Raw genomic sequence first — 19,762 nt, forward strand, 5'->3', positions numbered from 1 at the left:
TGGGGCGGAGTGGCGAGCGTTTTGTTCCTCAGATATCCGTGCTCTGGCATTTTGAGGGGTCACGGAAAGGAAGCAAGCAAGCGGTGATTTTATCACGGCTCTCAGCGAATGAGCGGGGGAGATGGCGTTATGGGTTCCATTGGTGGATGCGTATAGGTACAGATATATGGTTTACAAATATTTGAAGGATTTCGCAGCTCAGGTCGTTTCATGAGGTTTCCATCCGTGAATAGCTAACTGACTGACTGACTGACTAAAATTCCCAGGCGCCCTGTCCCGGTCTTCGAATGCTCCAAGCATATCCAAGTCCGAACTCCATCATCCAATCATCCTAGCCATCATGACATCCCTCATCAAATCATCACCCCCTACTTCCCCCCCTTCTTCCCCTCTTCCTCCCTAAACCCCCACCCCTCCTCCAACCCCAACGGATTCTTCCCAGTCCGCTCCCGTCCCGCGACGCTCTCCTTCCCATGCTTATAACTATCCCGATTCTCCCCCCCCAGCACCTCCATCTTCTCCTCTTTCTCTCCCGTCAGCGGGCCCAGGACGGGTCGCGTGATACCGCCGACGGCTTTGGTGAGCGGAGTGGTGAGGGTGGAGACGGCGGAGCCGAGGGGTTGGAGGGTGGTGGAGAGGGCAGCGCCGGCGGGGTCAGCGAGGTGGTGGATGGAGGCGCGGTAGGGTTGTTGGTCGGAGGAGGGGTCTTGAGGGTTGGTGGAGGAGGGGTTGTCTTTGGGGACGGGGATGTGTTCGTGTTCAGGCATGGTTGGATTGGGTTGCGGGAATTGGTTCGGGGATGGTTCGGTGGTTTTTCGTACGATTTAGGGGTTGATCTCGAAGGGTAAGGGCTGATTTCGAAGGTTTGGTTTGGTTTGGTTACTGTGAAATGACCGATCCAAGATCTGGGAGTCGCGAGATATTTCAATGAGATGCATCGGGGGCGAATGCAGGGATGGGAGGCTTGACGTCATGGGGGAGGCAGAAACAGGGGTGCACGACAACGTCGGTTCAAGATGCGATGGGAGTTGAGATGTGTACCAACCATGTAACACACGGAGATCATTATTGTTCAAATTCTAGGGCATCATTGCGTGGTCCTTGCCTTCTTGGTGATGAGATCTGAGAATGTGGCTCTTTGTGACTGTTAGGGACGTCGAAATCTGCACCTGGGGAGGTCGACGCTCCAGTTCAGTCGCCGCTGAACAGTGGCCGATGATGTCGCATACTGTGCTCCGATGCCTCGAAAACATTTTCAGTTCTAATACTAGTTGATATTGCTTTCACTGAAAAGTGGCTTCCTGTTATACGGAAATGATAGGACAAGTCAAGGGCTGGAGGTAGCATATCCTCCGGCGCATCCGAACCGTCAGATCTATCAGGACATCTGCATGCTTGGAGATGTTATCACAGAAGAGCTTGGATAATCCAGTATGCCGAAGAACATGGCATCACGCTAGAGAAGAGTTGTGTTCCATTGTGGCTAAGTATACAAATTTTCCTATCCATTACGAAACCGGGAACCTTTTTGGAGAGAGATGTAGCATAATTATACTAGCGAGCCCACATCCCCTGTCATTTCCGTTCTAGTTTGTTTCGTGTCTTTCCGTTCGATTTAAGGCAGAGCACACACGTACGGTCCAACCCACCAATGGATCACCACCTTTGGAATATCACGACACATAGGTATTCGTCTTGATAACTACAACCAGACCAGTGAAATTTTGTTTATTTACTCTTAAAATCTAGAAAGTAGCAGCAATATCATGTATCGTGCGGTGGCCGTTATCAAGTAATGTAAATCCATCCAGAACAGAGCATGCCAAAATAATCAGTCATCATATGAGCAAATGGATTCCTATGGTTATCGATAGCATGACAACCACGTAGGTACTTGCAGAATTCACAGGACCAATAGAATAGAGGAATCTGAGAGTGTGCTTCTACAATTCAAGGACATTTGAACGATAGCGAATTGCTAAAGAGAAAATAATAGTCTCTCCTCGAACTACGCTCATTGCGTGTGGTTGTGGAAGTGCTCATGCATTATCGATATCAGACACCACTCATAGTGAGCCTGTTCATTAAATTCAGTTCCTCGTGTTCAGCCTCCAGGATCGACGGACTGAGTAATAACTCAAGAGTGTGACAAGGAATAACAATTGTAAGAGCGCAGTAAAGAAAGTTTGCTATGAGGGGTAGGGAGTGGGAGGAATTTAACCATCAGCAGCGGGGAGAGTTGTTTTTCCGGTGGCCGTGATGATGAAGGGTGTGTTTCAGAAATTATATATGTTTCGGATCCATTGCTGTGATGGTTTTAGTCTATTCAGTAATGAGGATATTAGTAGAGGATGGCTACAGGATAGAGTCTCCAGGGTGACTGACTCAAGGAGATAAGCAGGTTGCTAGGACAGATGTAGATGGTTGCATATACCATGGACTGCGGTTGAAACAATTCTGAATCCACCCAGTGAACCAAGGCAAGGAGTATACAATTATTAGCGGTGGTATTTCTATTAAAAGGTACTGCTTGGCTCAGTTGGCACCCCCCACTTGACAACCTGCCAGATGGTGAACATTTTAAACCACCTGTTACCTCAGCTGTGTAAGGGGCTGGGTGTGTAGAGACTCAGGTTCGATCCCTGGAGGTGTTCATTCTTATTCTCATTTTTCATTTCTCTCAATTGATACTAGCTCCATTCAAATGGGACCCAGGTTCTTCAGGAAATTTTAGAGCAAGAGATAGGTGGGATATATTAATTTCAAGCAAACTTGGACAAGTCCAAACAAAGACTAGGTGACTGATAGAGAAGGAAACCCAGTCAACGCAACAGGCAAGAAAAATGCCATTAAGTATGCACTACACCTTCACTGCTTACTTGACTTCCTGCTTATCTAACATCCTTTGTGTTTTTCTATCCACCCAACTTTCTGGGCCATTCAGATGTCATGTGATGGGACCAGCACTGCTCATACAACACAAACAGTCCTAGAAGTGGATGGGCATTTTGGACTGACTTAGACACTATTTCTTTAAGTATTATACAAAGATTCTGAAGAACACACCCCAGGGACATATTTGAGATAGAGCTTGTAATTTTGGGCCTTGGAATTCTGATCCCAAAAGGACAGCGAAACAGGAAGGGTGAACAACTGAAGAGAGCCCTGGATGTGGTGATGAAGAATGAGTGAAGTCGAATGAGCTCCACTTTTCCGGATCAGGCAGTTTGTTTTCTTCCTCGACCAATCGCCATGACGTCGAAGTTTGCAGCAACTCTCAATTCCTGTCCAAACCAAACTTCCTTGCCGCACCACAAATACCTGGCATCTATTTCCTCTCTGAAGATCCAACACGCATATTCTGAGCTAGAATTTTTGTCGCAATCGTCATTATGCCTACCGAACCGCTTCAAGAGCGCAACGCAAACGTGCCTTCGCCAACGAAGACGCATGTGGAAGAGAAGGGCCAACCTGTTGTGCAACAGAATGCGGCGAAAGCACAGTTCGCCAATAATAACCGGTACGAGCCACCTAATTATCATGGGGTCATAGATTCTAACTAGCATCAGGTTTTCCAAGTCATACATCTCACCCTCTGACGCCGTCTTGTCCCCCGCAACGAAGAAGTTGGCCGCCTTCAAGAACAAGCATATGACCAAAGGGTGTGTGCTTGCACAGCAGACCACAAGCTTTGAAACAGAGGTTAACCTTCGTTAGAATCAAACCACAATCCCTCTTCGGTCGATCTCCACCTGCTGAGCATACTGCGGAGGACCGGACTGCTGACACTCGGGCTGCTGCATCAAGCAGCATCGGATTCGCATCTATTGGACAGGCTCTGAATGAACCCCCAAAGTAACGAGCTTCGGATGGGCCCTTGGTATTTACAATAGAGAGCTGGTTATTGGGGCTCTTGGGGCGTTTTTGGAGTGCTGGACCATCTGAATGTTTGGAGTAGCGGACGACCTGACCTGGCGGTTGCATCGCGGTTGAGATCCGGAGGGGCTACTACTTGGTCGCTTCATACAGGAGCACAGCAGGCTGGGACGTTTATCCATTATTATTGGCAATGCATGTCTATTTGCCGAATTCTCAAAATTTCTCATGCAGATCCTTGTGTGTTTATCTTTCATGTCGCTCCGAGTTGCTCAAACAACGCCAGCAAACCCCTGCTGCTGGACCGTCGACGAATGAGGAGCGCCCAGCCGGATCCTTGTCTTCATCCAAGACTTCCATGATAGTATCAATCTCACCTCTGATACAAATAATATAATGAAATTGAACATCAATGCCTGAACTGGGCGAGGAAGAAAGGCGATCGCTTAAAGAGGAAATCTCCAGTCTTGAAATCCGACTAAAAGATGCCAAATCCCAGCTTTCGTTGCGGGATGATCGTATCGAGTCTACGCACACCTTTGATCTAGGCATCTCGCGAGCAATATCAAGCCTACCTCCAGATATCGGATTCGAGACTCTCCATATGTTATTGATCCTCTCCGACTCTGCTCTACCTCTCGGATCCTTTGCCTTCAGCAGCGGCTTAGAATCCTATCTCGCACACCAACGCTTATCAAACCGCGCTACCTTCGCATCAAACGCATCAAACGCATCAAACTCATCAGCCTTTCTACACTTCCTCCACTTATCATTGGGATCTATTGCGAGTACAACACTACCCTTCGTTCTCACCGGCCATAAACATCCCGACCAACTCCTATGTCTGGACAATGACCTCGACGCATCCACGCCATGCACCGTGGCGCGTCGCGCAAGCGTTACCCAAGGCCGAGCGCTCCTAACCCTATGGGAGCGAAGTTTCCGCCGCCAACATGTTCATTCCTCCCCCTCGAAACGGGACGCCGGCATCGACGCCCTCGAATCCTTCCAGGTCTCGCTCCGAGAAGCCGGCAGAACCGACGGACGAGCACCCCAGCCCGCCTCCGCATCCGCGGGGCCGAAAGAGCCAGCGTTCGTCACGATGGGCCCATCGGCGCACATGGCGCCGCTATTCGGCGTGCTGACGCGGGTTCTCGGCCTGCCGCTCCGCACGGCGGCGTATCTATACCTGTTCAGCCACGCGCGGACGGTGACGAGTGCGGGGGTGCGGGCGGGGGCACTGGGGCCGTATCAGGCGCAGGAGATCTTGGTCGGGGGGGCGGTGAGCGAGCGGATTGGGCGGTTGATCGACGAGGGGTGGGATCGGAGGGTCGAGGATGCGGGGCAGAGTGTGCCGGCAGTGGATCTTTGGGTGGGGAGGCATGAGTTGTTATATAGTCGGATATTCAATTCGTGAGGAACGGGGTGTTCCTCGGGTGGAACTATGATGTCTACCTACACCGCTGGGATATCCGACTCCGGAACGGGACCGTTTTCTCCACGCTAAAAGCGGATATGAACCGTAACCTAACACGACCAAACGCCTGCAAATGCTGTCCGGGATTGACCCTATCTACCGCCAGCAAATCCATCCCGCCCCCATCCTTTCGCCCGCATGCTCTCTTCAATCGCCGTCCAGATCCCCTCGACCACCTCGCGATCCCGCCATCGACCCTTCTCCCCTTGGTGCGGACTCCATTTGTCAACGCTGGCAGCCTTGACTCCTCGACCCCAGCCCTTCACCGTCTCGGGCAGCTTCTCGCCGTTCCAGCCCACGTAGATCCCCAGCGCGTGCGCGAACAGTTCGGAGGGATTGCTCCATTTGTAGTGCTTGAATTGCCAGGTCTGCCCGGTCGTGAACACTGCTACCAGCCGGTTCCAGTACTCGGGTTTGAACTGGTCGACGCTCTCCACCAGCACGAAGCGGATGGGTCGGTTGGGATCGATGGATGGGAGGGTTCGTTGGATGTGGAGGATCGTGGCGAGGGATGAGCTGGCGGCGGCGGGGCTGTCGGCTGGGACGAAGAGGCCGGATTCGAGGAATTGTTTGATGTTGGTCATGCGGAGAAGGGAGGATGCGGATGGGGAGAGAAGGATGATCGGTTCCAGGCGCCGCTGGCCGGGTTTCTTAAGGTTGGAGACGAGCGCCGGGTTTGTGGTGAGCGGGCCAGCTGAATGGTGACCCGGTCGGTGTCTGCTGCGTCCAAGGAATATCTCGGCGTGTTTTCGAACATGCGAGAAGTCCTAAGTTGAAGCATTAGCAAGCAAATCAGGAGGTTCCATCAACAAAAGAACTACCGTTGGTTTGATGCCTCTCAGAACGCTGTTTCTATCCCCCATCTTTCGCTCACCACTATATATCTCTGCTAGCCGCGGGTCGATCTCTTTAGCAGCTTTCGGAGCCCCAGGAGCCGCTCCGACAGTTGGAATCCCTCCCGCGACACCCGCCGCGACCTGAGCGGACGTCTCCGCCCGCGCGACGGCCGGGTCGAGCGGCTTGATATATTCGCTTTCATCCGACGTCCCCTCAAGCCACGACGCCAGATCCAACCGCTCCACGAAGACCAGATTCTGGATCTTCCCCCCCGCTGCGCCGGGCGCTACGAGCTCCTCGTTGACCCGCTGGGTCGCGGTGATGTAGTCCGGAATGGAGACATCTTTCTTCTGCCAGGCGAAGTAGATGCTCCTTAGGTCGACGGGGCCGCTACTTGATACGAATCGCGTTTGGGTGCTGAGCGGAAGGGAGAACTTCTCGGGTCCGTGGGTAAAGAGGAGATGCGATGCGAGGGCAATGTTCGTTTCATCGGGCGCTGAGGAGGGATCGGAGGAGGTCGAGAGGATGGGAGGTTGGTTGGCTGCGGTAGCCTGGCGCAGGCTGAGAAGAGGGTCGTGCTGTGTCGCCATAGTTGAGGCTGGAGTGAGATCTATTTCGGCATTTGATCTTCGGGGATTGCGGGCATCAATGTGTAGAGCAGTTGGCGTTCAAGTGGACTGTGAAACTTCCTTGGAACGGACAGGAACCTTGACGGAATTCCGCGTTGGATCGCGACAACCGGAGTTTTACCGGCTGGGCATCTCACACGCATCCAGATGGCTGAACGGAGTAAACAATTCACATTGCAATCCACATTGATGGTCAGATTTGTTGTCCCTTTTGTAGGATGATAAAATAGGCTACACGAAACCAGATTTGAACGTGTTAAATCAATACTCGATATTGTGCTGACAGCTTCACTATCTTGCTCCCTTCGTCACCGGATCTACAATGGCTCGTTCACTAACCTCAAGACCGATTGATATCCTCTATCTAGCGTTCTTTATTATCCATATTCCAATTGTTATTTGTAAGCCTGGATGTTTTCAGCTATTGATTTGATCGACAACTTACAAGATTTGTAGTCATCGATTCCTTTCCGTTATGGCCTCCGGCACTTCGAATGGAATGGATGAAGGCATTGCGGCTGTATTACATCCAGACCTACAAAGATTTCTTCTTCATTGATCCCCCGTAAGTGTCCTTCCAAACTTTCCTGCAAGCCACGAATCTTATGGACATACAGGGCGTGGTTTGGGACGTATATGTGGATGGAACTCATCTATCATCTCCCGCTCAGTCTATGGGCTGTTCCAGCTATCATTAGGGGTGAGTTCTTCCCTGGAATGGTGTTGTAGATCTACGCTTGCAGGCATGATCGAGAAGCCCTCCGGTTTCTGTCACTTTTATTCAGACTAACCTCATTCGCCGCGCAGATGACCCGAAGATCCCTCTGCACCTGTTGATATACGGGTGTCAGACCGCGGTGACTACTTTGACATGCATTTCCGAGTATCTGAGCTGGCCAGGATATACGAGCCAGGAAAAACTTAACTTAGGGTACCTTTATGTCCCGTATCTCGTACTCTGTGAGTGTCCCTGAGCCGAACCAAAAATCACTATTTCGGTCCCACTGACTCGAGATAGCCGTGTTTATGACCGTGGATATGTTTAGGAGGTTGGATCGAACTCTGGGACTCATCTCGATGCGCTTCGGCAATGCCGGCAAGAAGAAACAGTAGATCGTCCACACGTATGGGAAGCAATTGTTGCCTTGTTGACACTGTAGGGAAGCGGCGCTTTCGAGAAATTTACAATGGCATTTCGAGATCAACAACACATATATTCTTTGCTGGCAGAAGAGAAGTCTAAAGCCTATGCCACAGTGGCAGATTCAGGATTGTGGCTCGGGTGCTCGGCCTGATGTTAGATCCGTTAAGTTTCAAAACGCGAATAACGATCAAGAAACAGCGGAAGCCGCATGCATTGTGACTTTAAGCGTGAGGATATGTATACGAAATCACCAACGACCGTAACTGGATTTCCGAAACCCGAGTCGGTTCTCATCTCTCTGCCTCTCACCGGCTGGTCAGCTCGAGCTGGGTTTGTTCCTGGAGATTCAGCCAAACGACTACCATCATCAGTCTACACCGCCTCTCCACCTGAGAATACCTCTGACTCCAATTCACTCGGCTCAGCACTCGTCTCCGATGATGTTTTCACTCACATCGAGCAGTCTCCTTCACAACAGTACCTGCCCGGCTATCGCTCTTCTCGAATCTAGCCCAAGCTCCGCAGCGTTCTTCACCACTAGCAGCAGCAGCAGCAGCAGCAGCAGCAGCAGCAGCAGAGGACCGACGTCCACATTTAGCCCAGCATCTTCGTCCAGATAAGCTCCTCCTTTGACGCTGTCTTCTCAATATCTCCGCATGGTCCCACCCCTACGATGTCGCCTATAAGGTCACAGCTAGGCTACTGAACACACTGACTAGATTGCTCAATCAACCTCTGCGGTTGATCGCGTGGCGGGCCGGAGACAACAACCATAAAGTTTTGGGGCGATATATTTATCGAATCGGCGCAGTAAGAAGCTTCTTGGTATCATGGAAGGAAGGGATTCAGTGGTCAATCTTCGAGGACAGGGCATAAGGCGGTTTCGAACATTCCAAAGCAGGGCCTTTGGGTTATTTTGCCATTAAAATAATTTCATTATTGTCTCCGATGCACAGAAGTTATGTTGTACAGATAGATTAACTTAGAGGCGGCCATTGTCGCCTACCTAGCTAGATATAACTGTGCAATGACCTTCAATCAAAGTGGTGATAATAGTGCTCCTCCTTTCCAACGCCATTTCGTCCTCGAAACAGTGACCAAACCAATAATTCATCCTAATCTTAGGGCAATCATTTCGACAGTAACTTATCCACCCCTTCCATCTCCCACTGCGTAGGAAACCCATCCTCTGGCATCTGATACCACTCCGACTTCTCCTTCATGAAGATATGCTGCGATTCCAGCCCAAACTTCGCCATATCACACTTGTCGTCAACCGTCCCGGCCGTAATCCCAATTACCTCTGGTGCGTTAACATACACCATCGAAATCGGCGAGCCGCACGCTCCACAGCAAGTGCGAGTAGCATAAGGAGAGACCTTGATCGTTCGCAACGAAGGCAGCTCAGCGTGCTTCGCTTTCCAGTCCGTAAACCTCGGCCAATCGGAGCTCGTCTCCGTCGTGATTAGAACCGAGTCAACGGGGAAGTCGACAAACGCCATGAACGCCGAGCCGGAGAGCTTGCGGCAGGTGTGGCAGTGGCAGTAGGTCTGCTTGGTGGGGATCGCGGAGGCGATGTAGCGGATGAGACCGCAGCGACAGCCTCCTGTTACGGTGGGAGGGTTGGATGGCAATTTATCATCCCTTTTTTCGCTTTCCATGGTGGATTATATGATGGAGGGTTTAAGTGGCCGTCATCCTCCGTGGACGAGGGAGACTTGTTGTTGTCTTGGTGTTGCGTGGCAGGGGTGATGTCATGGCCACTCGATTCCAAGATTCAGGACCTACACACGATTTACAATGTTCACGACTGTTGAAGTATGAAAGCTGAGCGGAATCGGCTTGATTTTCTTTTCGTGCATGACGGCGAAGGAAGTTCCACACGCAAAGGCGCGCCTACGCGTCGCCCATTTCTGGGTGGGATCACCGAATAATAATATTGTATAGGTAAACTCGTTCTTTCGCAACTGCCACGAATGGCCGTGCCTAATAGGCACGCCATAGTTGTCCTTCTTCCTCCACGAGCCTCCCCCATACCAGACCTTCACCAACATAACTGCACAGTCCTCAATCCACGAAAGTCATGTATTTCAGCGTGACCGGCGACGAGCGCCATTTACGCTGCCTCCCTTTCTTTGCCGGCGTCTTGAGGAAAATCCTCTCCAGCTGTAGAATATCAGTGTCTGGGTCTTGTCATCTAGTAGTAGAAATGCCACTTACCCTCCTTATCACCCGACTCAAATTCCCGAATATCGGCCGCCGAGATGGCCATGAACGCAGCCCTTTGTTGAGTGTACAGCTCGTTACACTGATCGATGTTCCTCCTCGAAAGGAGAAACCATCGGTAGTGATTGTGGACATAGCGCTATAGCCCTGGGAATGACAAACACTGCCGGGATTTGAACGGGGAGTTGGCGTGGCAGCCTGGGCAGATCAGCGCGAACTACTGTGTCTCTCCCCGTTTTCGAATGATCCCCTGGCAAGTACTATGCTTCTCGTAACCAGGACACACCCCATGCAAAGCAGGAGTTCCCGGGCGGCCTGTACGGGTTGGTGGCGTGGTTCCAGTGGGAATTGGAGCTGGAATCGCAGCTGGTGTTCCCACTGCAGTCATCGGGGTCGTCGTCGCCATGTGGTGATTGCTGGGGGACACTGCAGCTAGAGGTGAGATAAGCCATGGGTAGAGTTCTTAACGATGCCTAGAGAAAGAACCCAGAAGGTCCAGTGGAATCATCATCCATCATGATGTGACCCTGGTTCGTGCCGAAAAGATCGTCTCCGTGCGGGCGAACCGGGCGTACCGGATTCGGCGGCTCCGTGAAGTGGAGGTCTTCGCCGGGAACGAATTCATGCCCATGCGGATAGGTAGCGATCTCGTCGCCACTATGGGGCGGCCGGTACCCCTGGATTGGTATGTAGCCGCTGGCATTATGGGTCGGCCTGAAATCCCAAGAGTAGCCTTCCGTCGGGTCGTGATTCTGGAATTGATCCAAGCACGTCGTGCTCACAGGACAGTACGTTTCCTAACACGAGCACGTCGAGCCCGCCGAGACTCGGCAATGGTAATTGATCACTGTAGGCACTGTATGGCCTGGTGGGTCCAGAAGGGCTTAGGGGGGTAAAAACGCAGTACTAGGAAGCCTTATCATGAATGACTCCTAGCCTTTCTTGCGAGATACTACTAACTCCTGGCAAGGGGGCACATAAAGGAAGAAGGGAGCCAGGCTCGAAGGAAGCTGAAGAGCATCTAGAAGAACGTAAGTTTCGTGAAGCTCTTGGAGTATTGAAAAGGAACACTTTAGGGAATCATGCTGGGGACGTTGATCTGGCCCCTAAGATTTGGGTCCGACAAACGGTCAATTCAAAGAATCCTCGAGGGTCTATACGGTGGACATGTGTCGGTAGTCTCTGAAAGTGTGCAAAGTAAATATATGTTTCGGGATGTCCCAAAAGGCCGGAGATCGAACCCAAAATACGGAGGTTTAGTAACGCTCCTGGAGTATTACAATTGGAATACAGTGGAGAATCATGCTCGAGGATGTTGATCAGGCTCCAAGTTGATAAGGCTCAAGCAAACGGAGAGTGGAAACACCTACGAGGGCTTGCAGAATGCACAGGTCAGTGATCTCCGAGGGACCGGAAGGTGAATACAATATGTGCCAGTGTGTCCCACGGCGACAAGGGGCAGAGAGCGAGCCAGCCCTCACACAACCGTTGAGTATCGCACTTTCATATACATCTGTTTGCATGTTAGCACAACTGATATCAAACTCCTCATCTGTTAGTGACCCTTACTTATCTCTTCAAGCATATATATCAGCCAGACGAAGACCTCCGCGAGGACTCGACGCCTCACACTGCGCAGGTCTTAGCTGGACAAGCAACCCAATATACACCCACACATAGTTAGTATCATAGAAGCAACGTCAAACTTTCCGTGACCTGCTAACCCCAATCAATATAATCGTGTTAATCCGAACTCGAATATCGTATATGGTACATCGCTGAGCGGAAAAGGCCCAGCCTGCTGCGTCGACGACGGCATCCTATAATCGTACAATGGCTGTAGGGGGGTATATAAGGCATCGTGGAACACCGGAAAGACTTTTGATCCTCTTCAACACCTATCGACAACATCTTGGTGGGAGCCAAGGGGGACTATACCGACTCTCGATCCTCTTCAATCCCCGTCGACAAACATCTTGATGGGAAGCAAGCAGCATTATAACGACCTTTGGTCCTCTTGAATCTCCATCCACAAACATCGTGATGGGAGGCAAGCGGCATTATTATGACTCTTGATCCTCTTCAACCCCGATCGGCAGGCATCTTGATTTTGATGAGAGTCAAGTGGCATTGTGACAGAAGTTGGACCAGTCAAATATTATCCCACTGCTCTCTTCACCGCCGCGGCAAGCTCCTTTCGATCCACAGACTTCCCCGCAAGAGAACCCCCTTCTCCAATCAGGGCTTTCATGACCTGCCCCAAGACGACCTTTCCTTGCTCTTTCATTTGTTCGACGACCTCTTGGATAGCCTTTTCCATCTCTTCTGCTCCGACGGCTTCCACCTCTCCGGCATATTCGTCGAGAATCCGCGTCTGGGCTTCTTCCTTCTCGACCAGGTCCATCCGCCCCGCTGTGGCGAACTGTGAGGCAGCCTCTCTGGATGCGGAGGTTCTTTTACGAATAAGAGCGAATAGTTGAATGTCACTGGTGACTGGGCTAGATGTCTTGGAAGCGTTGATAACATCGGCAAGAATGGCTCGAAGGACGTTCAAACGAGTAGTGTCCTTCGCTCGAAGCGCGACTTTTAGATCATTCCTGATCTTGACAAGTAAGGGAGAGGCAGGTTGCTCCGCGGAAGCGGATGTCGATTGGAATCTCCAGATGGTTCTGGAAGGGGCTCGTCGGGTATGTGGTAAAGACAGTCGTATTGGAGCCGACATCGGTTTGCATAGAATCTTAAAGAAGGGCATGTTGGGCTAAAACTTTATGGGGATGGTGTTGGAAGCAAGTCAAAGGACGTCAAATTAAGCTCATCTGTGGAGCCAATGCTGAGGATCTCAACGTGTTAACCGTTTAACAGAACCTCTAAATGAAGCCTAAATGAAGCGCATATGCCCCTATGATTTCGCTTTATACTTGACGAGATGAGACCCGACGTTGAAAATGGATCACATAAGCAAGGCCATAAGGCAAATTTGATAATATCTTAAGGCAACAATTTGATTGAAGTGGCTGGGCCCAGCTGGGTCAGTGAAGTGGCTCAGTCATTGCGTTCTAGTCTCTGATTGGCCCTAATCGCATGACCAGGGTCTGAGCTTTCGCATCAACTTTCGAAGTGCTTGACTTCTTTCGCGACTTCGATCGCGTGCAGTTCTGTCAAGTTCCCGTCTATTCCTTTGCCTGGGTTTCACTCCTACATTTGGACCTCACTATTCACTCTCTCTCATTCTGGGAGCTTGCATTGCATTGATTGGTTCTACTGCCACAAGGGCCATTGCATTCTACACCCATCTCTCCTAATGTCATTGTTCACCTTCGGCCTTTGTTAACAACACATCTCATAGAGCTTCTGGGTGGCTTGGTACATATCCGGAACACGAGATTCTCTTCAGGAATAACAAGGCCCTTTCAATATGGCTACTGCTGCCACTCCTGCACGACCCTTACCGGGTGGATTTGCCGTGACTCCTGCTGGCGCAACTCCTGCTCCAGGCGGACCCGTGAGACCACCAGCCTTCCGAATCCCGTCCAACCCCAGAGTACCAGCCGGTCCGGACAGAGGATTCCAACCCTTAAATGAACCCAATGGAGACATGTCGGGCCCAGCTCCTCCGGTGTCCCTGACTGCGACATCCCTCAACCCGATCGATGTCGCCGCAAAAACCATCAACGGCGCCCTAGCAGGGGAAGCGCGTTATCCAGACCTGGAGAGCTTGGTTGCCAGTATGTTGATTGCCAATGTCTGATATATCATGTACTAACATATTCCTAGATGGCATCTCCTCCGATTATGACCTAGCAACGTCCGCCGTGTCCTTTCCATTTCAAAAAATCCGATCACACGAGATCCCGGACCGAATATTTCACCAGTACGATAACAGCTCCCTCGCGGTGTCGATGGGACTTTTTGCCGAGATAAACCATGCGTGGATGACAATCGATAATGCTCTATATATCTGGGACTATACCATGCCGAATCCCGAGCTCATCGGGTTCGAAGAGCAGCCACACGCGATCACCGCCGTCAAACTGGTCAAGCCGCGAACCGGAGTATTTGTCGAGGCCATAACCCATCTCTTGGTGGTGGCAACGGTGAATGAGATCTTCCTCGTTGGCGTTGCAGCCAGTAGCAACAACGGCGTGACGACGGTGTCACTCTATCAGACTAAGATGCGCGCTCCCGTATCTGGCCTCGATGTTCGGTGCATTGCCGGAGCAAGTCATAGCGGGCGCATTTTCTTCGCAGGATATTGTGCGCGCGATATCTACGAACTCACCTACCAGCAGGAGGAAAAGTGGTTCAGTGCAAAATGCTCGAAGCATAACCGGACTTTCAGGTATCTGCCAACAAATTCATCATGGTTCGACGAAGCCGCATACGAGGATGTGGCACAGTTGGTCATTGATGACTCTCGGGACCTCCTGTACGCGCTCTCTTCCGTCGGCACGATCCGCGTATACCACCTCCGACCGAATGCGTGTCGGCGCGTCATTACTCTGACGTGCCACTCGATACAAACGCACATGAGCCACATGTTCTCCTCCCGGGCCACGATGCCAGCTGGTCCCATCGAAATCGTGTCCCTTACACCCATCACCAGGTTCGAGGCGAGGATTATGAACCTTGTCGCGATAACATCAACAGGCACTCGGATTTTCTTCACTGCTACAACGTCAGGATATGAACGGCCGGAGAACAAAGATGCACCGACCAGTATGCAAGTTTTCCACGTCAAATTCGCTCCGTCCACAGACCCCCAGCCGAACACCTCTGCAGCTGTTGGGCGTACCGTGAACACAACGTCGGATTACCTAGTCAAAACCCGCCTTGGCGCACGATATGGACCTGGATACTTCTTCTGCTTCGTCAGAAAAGGCAACGATGAGTTTGACCACATGTTTGCGTGTGCTCCAGATTCCGGCCGCGTCGCGAAAGGGGCAGAAAGCGCTCTTGATCTACATCTTGTCGAACAAGGACATACGTACACTCTACCGGGCGTGACTGCGGATGTTGGTCTCGTGACGAAGCCGTTCGGAGCCACCTCGACACCTCTCGGCTTTGGGAATGAGCTTGCTGAGCAATACGACACTCCAACGGCGGAAGTGGCGGTGCTGACATCGAGTGGCATACACACATATCGGAGACGACGCCTCGTCGACATGTTCGCTGCACTGCTGCGGTCCGGCATCGAGCAGGAGGATACACAGGCATCGGTGGCCAAATTCGTCCGTCAATATGGCCGAAATGAAATGGCTGCCACCGCCCTTGCCGTGGTTTGCGGTCAAGCCGTGGATGTCAATACCGAGGCGAGGGTGGCCAATGTCACCGATCCAGATATCATTGGTGCGGCTCGTACAGCGTACATCGAGCAAAGTGGGAAAGCCTTCATGAATACCAACAGCGACTCCATTCAATTCTCGGCGCGTCATGACGGGTTGGCACTGTACATCTCACGACTCATCCGCTCCGTTTGGAAAGCAAAGGTGCTGAAGGAGACATTGAAAGGCAAAACAGGTCTCACCGTGACTTCGACCCTTGCGACAGCGAAATTGCAAAGCGTTCAACAACACTTGGTCGCTTTACAGAAGTTCTTGGATGCAAACAAGAACTCAATCGAGGGGCTTGCTGGTCCAGAAGCCCTGACACGGGTACGGACACGGCAGGATGAGATGCTATTGCAAAACGAGCATCGGGCCATGAACGCGCTTGTTCGACTCATCACATCCATCATCGAAGGCATTTCATTTATCCTGGTGCTTTTCGACAACCCCATCGTTGAAATCATTCTCTCTCTGCCCGAAACCATCCGCCAACAGGTCCGCGATCTCACATTCGAAACTCTCTTCTGTTCGACAAGGGGACGGGACCTTGCTCGAGAGCTCGTCAAAGCCATCGTCAACCGCAGCATCGCCAGTGGATCCAACGTGGAGCAAGTTGCGGATGGTCTGCGAAGGAGATGTGGAAGCTTCTGCTCGGCCAACGATGTCTTGATCTTCAAGGCACAGGAGCACTTGACAAAAGCGACGGATGCGGGCATCAACTCGGAGTTGGCTCGTGTCTTGTTGAACGACAGCCTGAAGCTGTTCCAGAAAGTGGCGGGTAGCCTGAGCCTGGACTATCTCAGACTGGCCGTAGAGCAGTACACGCGGATGGCGTTCTTTGCGGGAGCCATCCAGCTGGTGTTACAAGTTGCGCAGGAGATGGATCGGAGTAATCGAGCATTGTCATGGATTAGGGATGGTTCGCCGGAAGCCGTGAGTTGCCTGCACTCACCCTCATTTGTTCTAACTGACATCCTTCAGGATCCACGGAAAGCGGCTTTCTACCAGCGAACCGAGTGCTATGATCTCATCCACCATATCATCAACGCAGTTGACCGTGCCGAGACGACGATGCCCGAAGTTCCCGAAGTCGTCACTGCCCGACGGAAACAGGAAGCGTACGCCCAAATCAACGAATCCACCGACGAGGTATTCCAAACCAACCTCTACGACTGGTATATCGGCCAAGGCTGGCAGGATCGCCTGCTCGATATCTCCTCGCCATACGTCGTCAGCTATCTCGAGCGGAAATCCAACGACGATGTTCAATATGCCAACCTGCTCTGGCGTTATCACTCACACTACAACAACTTCTACCAAGCAGCGCTTGTCCAGTTCCAGCTCGCACAGAGTGTCGTTCTGGACCTGTCTCTTGCCCAACGGATCGAGTATCTCAGTCGTGCGAAGGCTAATGCATCAACACGACTCACGGGCATGGTGGATGTTGCGGTATCGACGGCAAAGCAGGAGAAACTGCGAGAGATCTCCGAACAGCTCGACGTTGCAACTGTGCAAGAAGAAGTCCTGCAGCGCCTCCGGGCCGATCCACGGCTTCCAGAAGAGCGGAGACCGGAGGTGGAGAATGAATTGGGTGGAGAGGTTCTCAATTGGAGCTCGGTAAGTAGTCCAGCTTTCTTTCTGTCGTTATTCAAGAGCCATATACTGACACCGTCGCAGCTATTCAACGACTATGCCGATCAAGCGGGCTACTTCGACATCTGTATCCAGGTCTTCCACCACGCAGATTACCGGAGCACACAAGATATCTCCGCCACCTGGTCGAATCTCATCGAGCGGACTATCGTCGACGCGCAGGCTCAGGGCGGTGCCGAGCCATGGGAGATGGTGGTCGACATCGTCCGCAAACTAGGGACTCGCGTGAACCTATCCGAGACGGTTTTTCCAATCAGTACGTGCTCTCCCCCTACGTTACAAATTATCATGGTTTTTAGTGCTAATCCGAAGCGTGATAGATATGCTTGTCAACACCCTCCTCAACTTCGCCCAGCAGTACCTACAAGGCTCCCCCGCCCACTGGGTCACCAACGTCTTCCTTGAACTCGAAGTCCCCCATGAGGCCCTGATCAGTGCGCTTGAGGTGCCCCTCCACTCGCACGAACCACCGTTCGTCACCCCGGCGGAGCGGGCGGTCGTCGCGAACGAGGTGCTGCATGTGTGCGAGCATTGGTTCGCCGTGAGCCGCCGGGCGGGGGGCATAGCGTTTGGGAGCGAGGAGAACGCGGCGGGGGTGTCGGATGTGTTGCGGGAGGCGGCGCAGTTGCTTGTGCAGGTGCCGGGGCAGTATGACGAGGAGCAGTTGAGGGCGAGGGATTTGATGGAGGCGGCGGGGAGGACGTTGAGGGGGTGAAGATGAGGGGTGTGGATCGTTCAATAGTCGAGGGTTGTTTGATGCCAAAGAACGGGATGGCAATCAATGCTACGTGGCCGGGCATTCGTACCGTATGACGTTAGGAATCTGGAGGGGTATCCCGCATGGGAGCGAGCTGTTCTTGAATACTTCAGTACCATACAAAAGCGACGGAAGTAGATAGCTTGGTGCTTTGGCGTGCTTATAGCGAGGCGTTGGTGACTGTCGGGAGACAACGTACAGAAATCGCATCATTGTCCATAGCAAATCTTTATCTTCATATCGTGCGTGGCTTGTGGGTGTTGACTGCCGTAACCGCAAACAATGGAGAATCACCTAGCAATTACTAAATGCCCGTACCGCAAAGGCTGAGGGCCGTTGAAAGCCGTTGAGACGGGGATGCAGATAATTTGCTTAGCAGAATCTCTTAGGGTCACAGTCCTCGGTTGAGGAGGACTGCAGCACCGTTTTAACCAGATAGTATCTCGATTCCTATTCCCTACTTGGTTTCCTCCAAACGGATGGGGCTTAGCCGTACTCCGTCGATTTTCAACGGCCATCAGGATGTCTTTGCGGTCCATCGCACGGCTAGATTCCCCCATCCTCTCAATGAGCAACCAATCCGTTCCGAGCTTTCAGATATGCCGCGCGATACTGATTGCTATCTGTCTCCTCAGTGCGGTTGAGCGGAGTCCATTTAGGTTCCTCCTTAAACAGGCGCATAGCCTTGATGTACTACGCACCGTCAGTATGATATCCCCTCAACCCGCAAACTCCCTCGTCGCATCATCACTCACATTGCCACCATCCGTCGTAAACCGATGATAAATTCCCGCCGGCAGGATAATCAAATCTCCCTTCTCCAACCGAATCCGCACCCACGCATCATTCTTCGACCGCACGTCGAAATACCCCGCCCCCTCCAAGATATATCGGATCTCCTCGTCCTCGTGCAGATGCTCGCTGAAGAACATCTTCAGCTTCGCGTCGTACGCGTCGCCCATGGTCTCCGGCGAGATGGCGATCTCGTCCCGGTTCTTGTAGCCGCGCTCCTGGGCGAGCTGCTCGACGGTGGCGAGGGTGGGGTGGTGGGAGTAGAGGACGCCGAGGGAGGAGAGGAGGTCGGTGGGGACGGGGCGGCCGGAGTCGTGAGGGCCACGCTGGTCCGCCTGGGTCGACACACGATGTCAGTGAGGAATTCCAAGAACCAGTCGGGGCATGAGTAAGTGGCGCCATTATGTCGCAAATTGGGCAAATGCATCCGCATGGGGATTGGGCACCTACCGGACTGTCATCGTACCAATATGCCTTCATCTTGGTCGCAAACAGCAGCGTCTGAGCACGTTTAGGGTCGGAATTGCTACAGGAGAACTCGATTCGCTCAACAGATTGGATTAATCTGTACGAATCGCCAAGTAATGGACTCTTGGCTTAAGTTCTATTAATATTACTGGGCGACGAGGAGATGCACATCTTATATACGTTCTCGATCAACAAAAGATCAACAAAATGGCGTCAAGGTGCTGCTGACTGAATGCTGACGTCGGATTGGTCATTTTGTTGCCCCGCAAAGCTCCAGTAAGCACTGTGTAGGCCTGCAGGATAACTGGTAACGACAGTGTGAGACAGCTGGACCTGGACACACTGCACTGCAGCTGCAGTGAAAGGCTACCTCCGGTGGGGACGAAATTGAGTTACGTTTCTTGGCATTCCCCCAACCACCACCACCATCACCACCATCACAGGGAGGCCCGATTCGCTCAAAAATAGCATAATATCAAAAGTATACTCTTTTCCTAACTAGGTGACTACTAGAAGTCTGTTTTGGTGAATTCTCCGCCGTGTTCTAGTTAAGGTCGTGGGAGTTGTGGTTGGGGGGAT

At 51.9% G+C, this 19,762-nt stretch overlaps 9 protein-coding genes across 9 annotated transcripts; 4 read left to right on the forward strand and 5 right to left on the reverse strand.

Annotated features, from left to right (window-relative positions):
• Positions 1–124: 124 nt before the first annotated feature.
• P152DRAFT_457674 (uncharacterized protein) lies at positions 125–884 on the reverse strand. The gene has a single exon (XM_033679276.1). The coding sequence runs from the start codon at positions 765–767 to the stop codon at positions 369–371; it is 399 nt and encodes a 132-aa protein (XP_033534944.1). The 5' UTR covers positions 768–884; the 3' UTR covers positions 125–368.
• Positions 885–3,286: 2,402 nt separating this feature from the next.
• P152DRAFT_457675 (uncharacterized protein) lies at positions 3,287–4,208 on the forward strand. Its single transcript, XM_033679277.1, has 3 exons — positions 3,287–3,520; positions 3,570–3,662; positions 3,718–4,208. The coding sequence occupies exons 1-3, from the start codon at positions 3,393–3,395 to the stop codon at positions 3,857–3,859; spliced, it is 363 nt and encodes a 120-aa protein (XP_033534945.1). The 5' UTR covers positions 3,287–3,392; the 3' UTR covers positions 3,860–4,208.
• A 23-nt stretch (positions 4,209–4,231) lies between these two features.
• Positions 4,232–5,613, forward strand: P152DRAFT_314521 (uncharacterized protein). Its single transcript, XM_033675173.1, has one exon. The coding sequence runs from the start codon at positions 4,289–4,291 to the stop codon at positions 5,291–5,293; it is 1,005 nt and encodes a 334-aa protein (XP_033534946.1). The 5' UTR covers positions 4,232–4,288; the 3' UTR covers positions 5,294–5,613.
• Positions 5,235–6,856, reverse strand: P152DRAFT_481417 (CDC73-domain-containing protein). Its single transcript, XM_033681818.1, has 2 exons — positions 6,175–6,856; positions 5,235–6,120 (listed from the first exon to the last, which is right to left on the reverse strand). The coding sequence occupies exons 1-2, from the start codon at positions 6,778–6,780 to the stop codon at positions 5,446–5,448; spliced, it is 1,281 nt and encodes a 426-aa protein (XP_033534947.1). The 5' UTR covers positions 6,781–6,856; the 3' UTR covers positions 5,235–5,445.
• A 164-nt stretch (positions 6,857–7,020) lies between these two features.
• Positions 7,021–8,145, forward strand: P152DRAFT_415194 (uncharacterized protein). Its single transcript, XM_033677045.1, has 5 exons — positions 7,021–7,220; positions 7,276–7,384; positions 7,437–7,519; positions 7,627–7,779; positions 7,838–8,145. The coding sequence occupies exons 1-5, from the start codon at positions 7,142–7,144 to the stop codon at positions 7,930–7,932; spliced, it is 519 nt and encodes a 172-aa protein (XP_033534948.1). The 5' UTR covers positions 7,021–7,141; the 3' UTR covers positions 7,933–8,145.
• Positions 8,146–8,894: 749 nt separating this feature from the next.
• Positions 8,895–9,668, reverse strand: P152DRAFT_457678 (uncharacterized protein). The gene has a single exon (XM_033679278.1). The coding sequence runs from the start codon at positions 9,622–9,624 to the stop codon at positions 9,094–9,096; it is 531 nt and encodes a 176-aa protein (XP_033534949.1). The 5' UTR covers positions 9,625–9,668; the 3' UTR covers positions 8,895–9,093.
• Positions 9,669–12,347: 2,679 nt separating this feature from the next.
• P152DRAFT_395701 (GatB/YqeY domain-containing protein) lies at positions 12,348–12,911 on the reverse strand (the record flags this gene model as incomplete). Its single annotated transcript, XM_033676320.1, has 1 exon — positions 12,348–12,911. One exon carries the CDS (start codon positions 12,909–12,911, stop codon positions 12,348–12,350), a length of 564 nt encoding a protein of 187 aa, XP_033534950.1.
• Positions 12,912–13,351: 440 nt separating this feature from the next.
• On the forward strand, positions 13,352–18,162 carry P152DRAFT_457680 (nuclear pore complex protein Nup155). Its single transcript, XM_033679279.1, has 5 exons — positions 13,352–13,914; positions 13,964–16,446; positions 16,495–17,130; positions 17,191–17,422; positions 17,487–18,162. Exons 1-5 carry the CDS (start codon positions 13,605–13,607, stop codon positions 17,879–17,881), a joined length of 4,056 nt encoding a protein of 1,351 aa, XP_033534951.1. The 5' UTR covers positions 13,352–13,604; the 3' UTR covers positions 17,882–18,162.
• Positions 18,163–18,294: 132 nt separating this feature from the next.
• On the reverse strand, positions 18,295–19,210 carry P152DRAFT_457681 (1,2-dihydroxy-3-keto-5-methylthiopentene dioxygenase). The gene is made up of 3 exons (XM_033679280.1): positions 19,166–19,210; positions 18,679–19,050; positions 18,295–18,616 (listed from the first exon to the last, which is right to left on the reverse strand). Exons 1-3 carry the CDS (start codon positions 19,193–19,195, stop codon positions 18,488–18,490), a joined length of 531 nt encoding a protein of 176 aa, XP_033534952.1. The 5' UTR covers positions 19,196–19,210; the 3' UTR covers positions 18,295–18,487.
• Positions 19,211–19,762: the final 552 nt, after the last annotated feature.

This window comes from Eremomyces bilateralis (assembly GCF_010015585.1).
Source record: "Eremomyces bilateralis CBS 781.70 unplaced genomic scaffold P152scaffold_7, whole genome shotgun sequence".
Taxonomy (NCBI): domain Eukaryota; kingdom Fungi; phylum Ascomycota; class Dothideomycetes; order Eremomycetales; family Eremomycetaceae; genus Eremomyces; species Eremomyces bilateralis.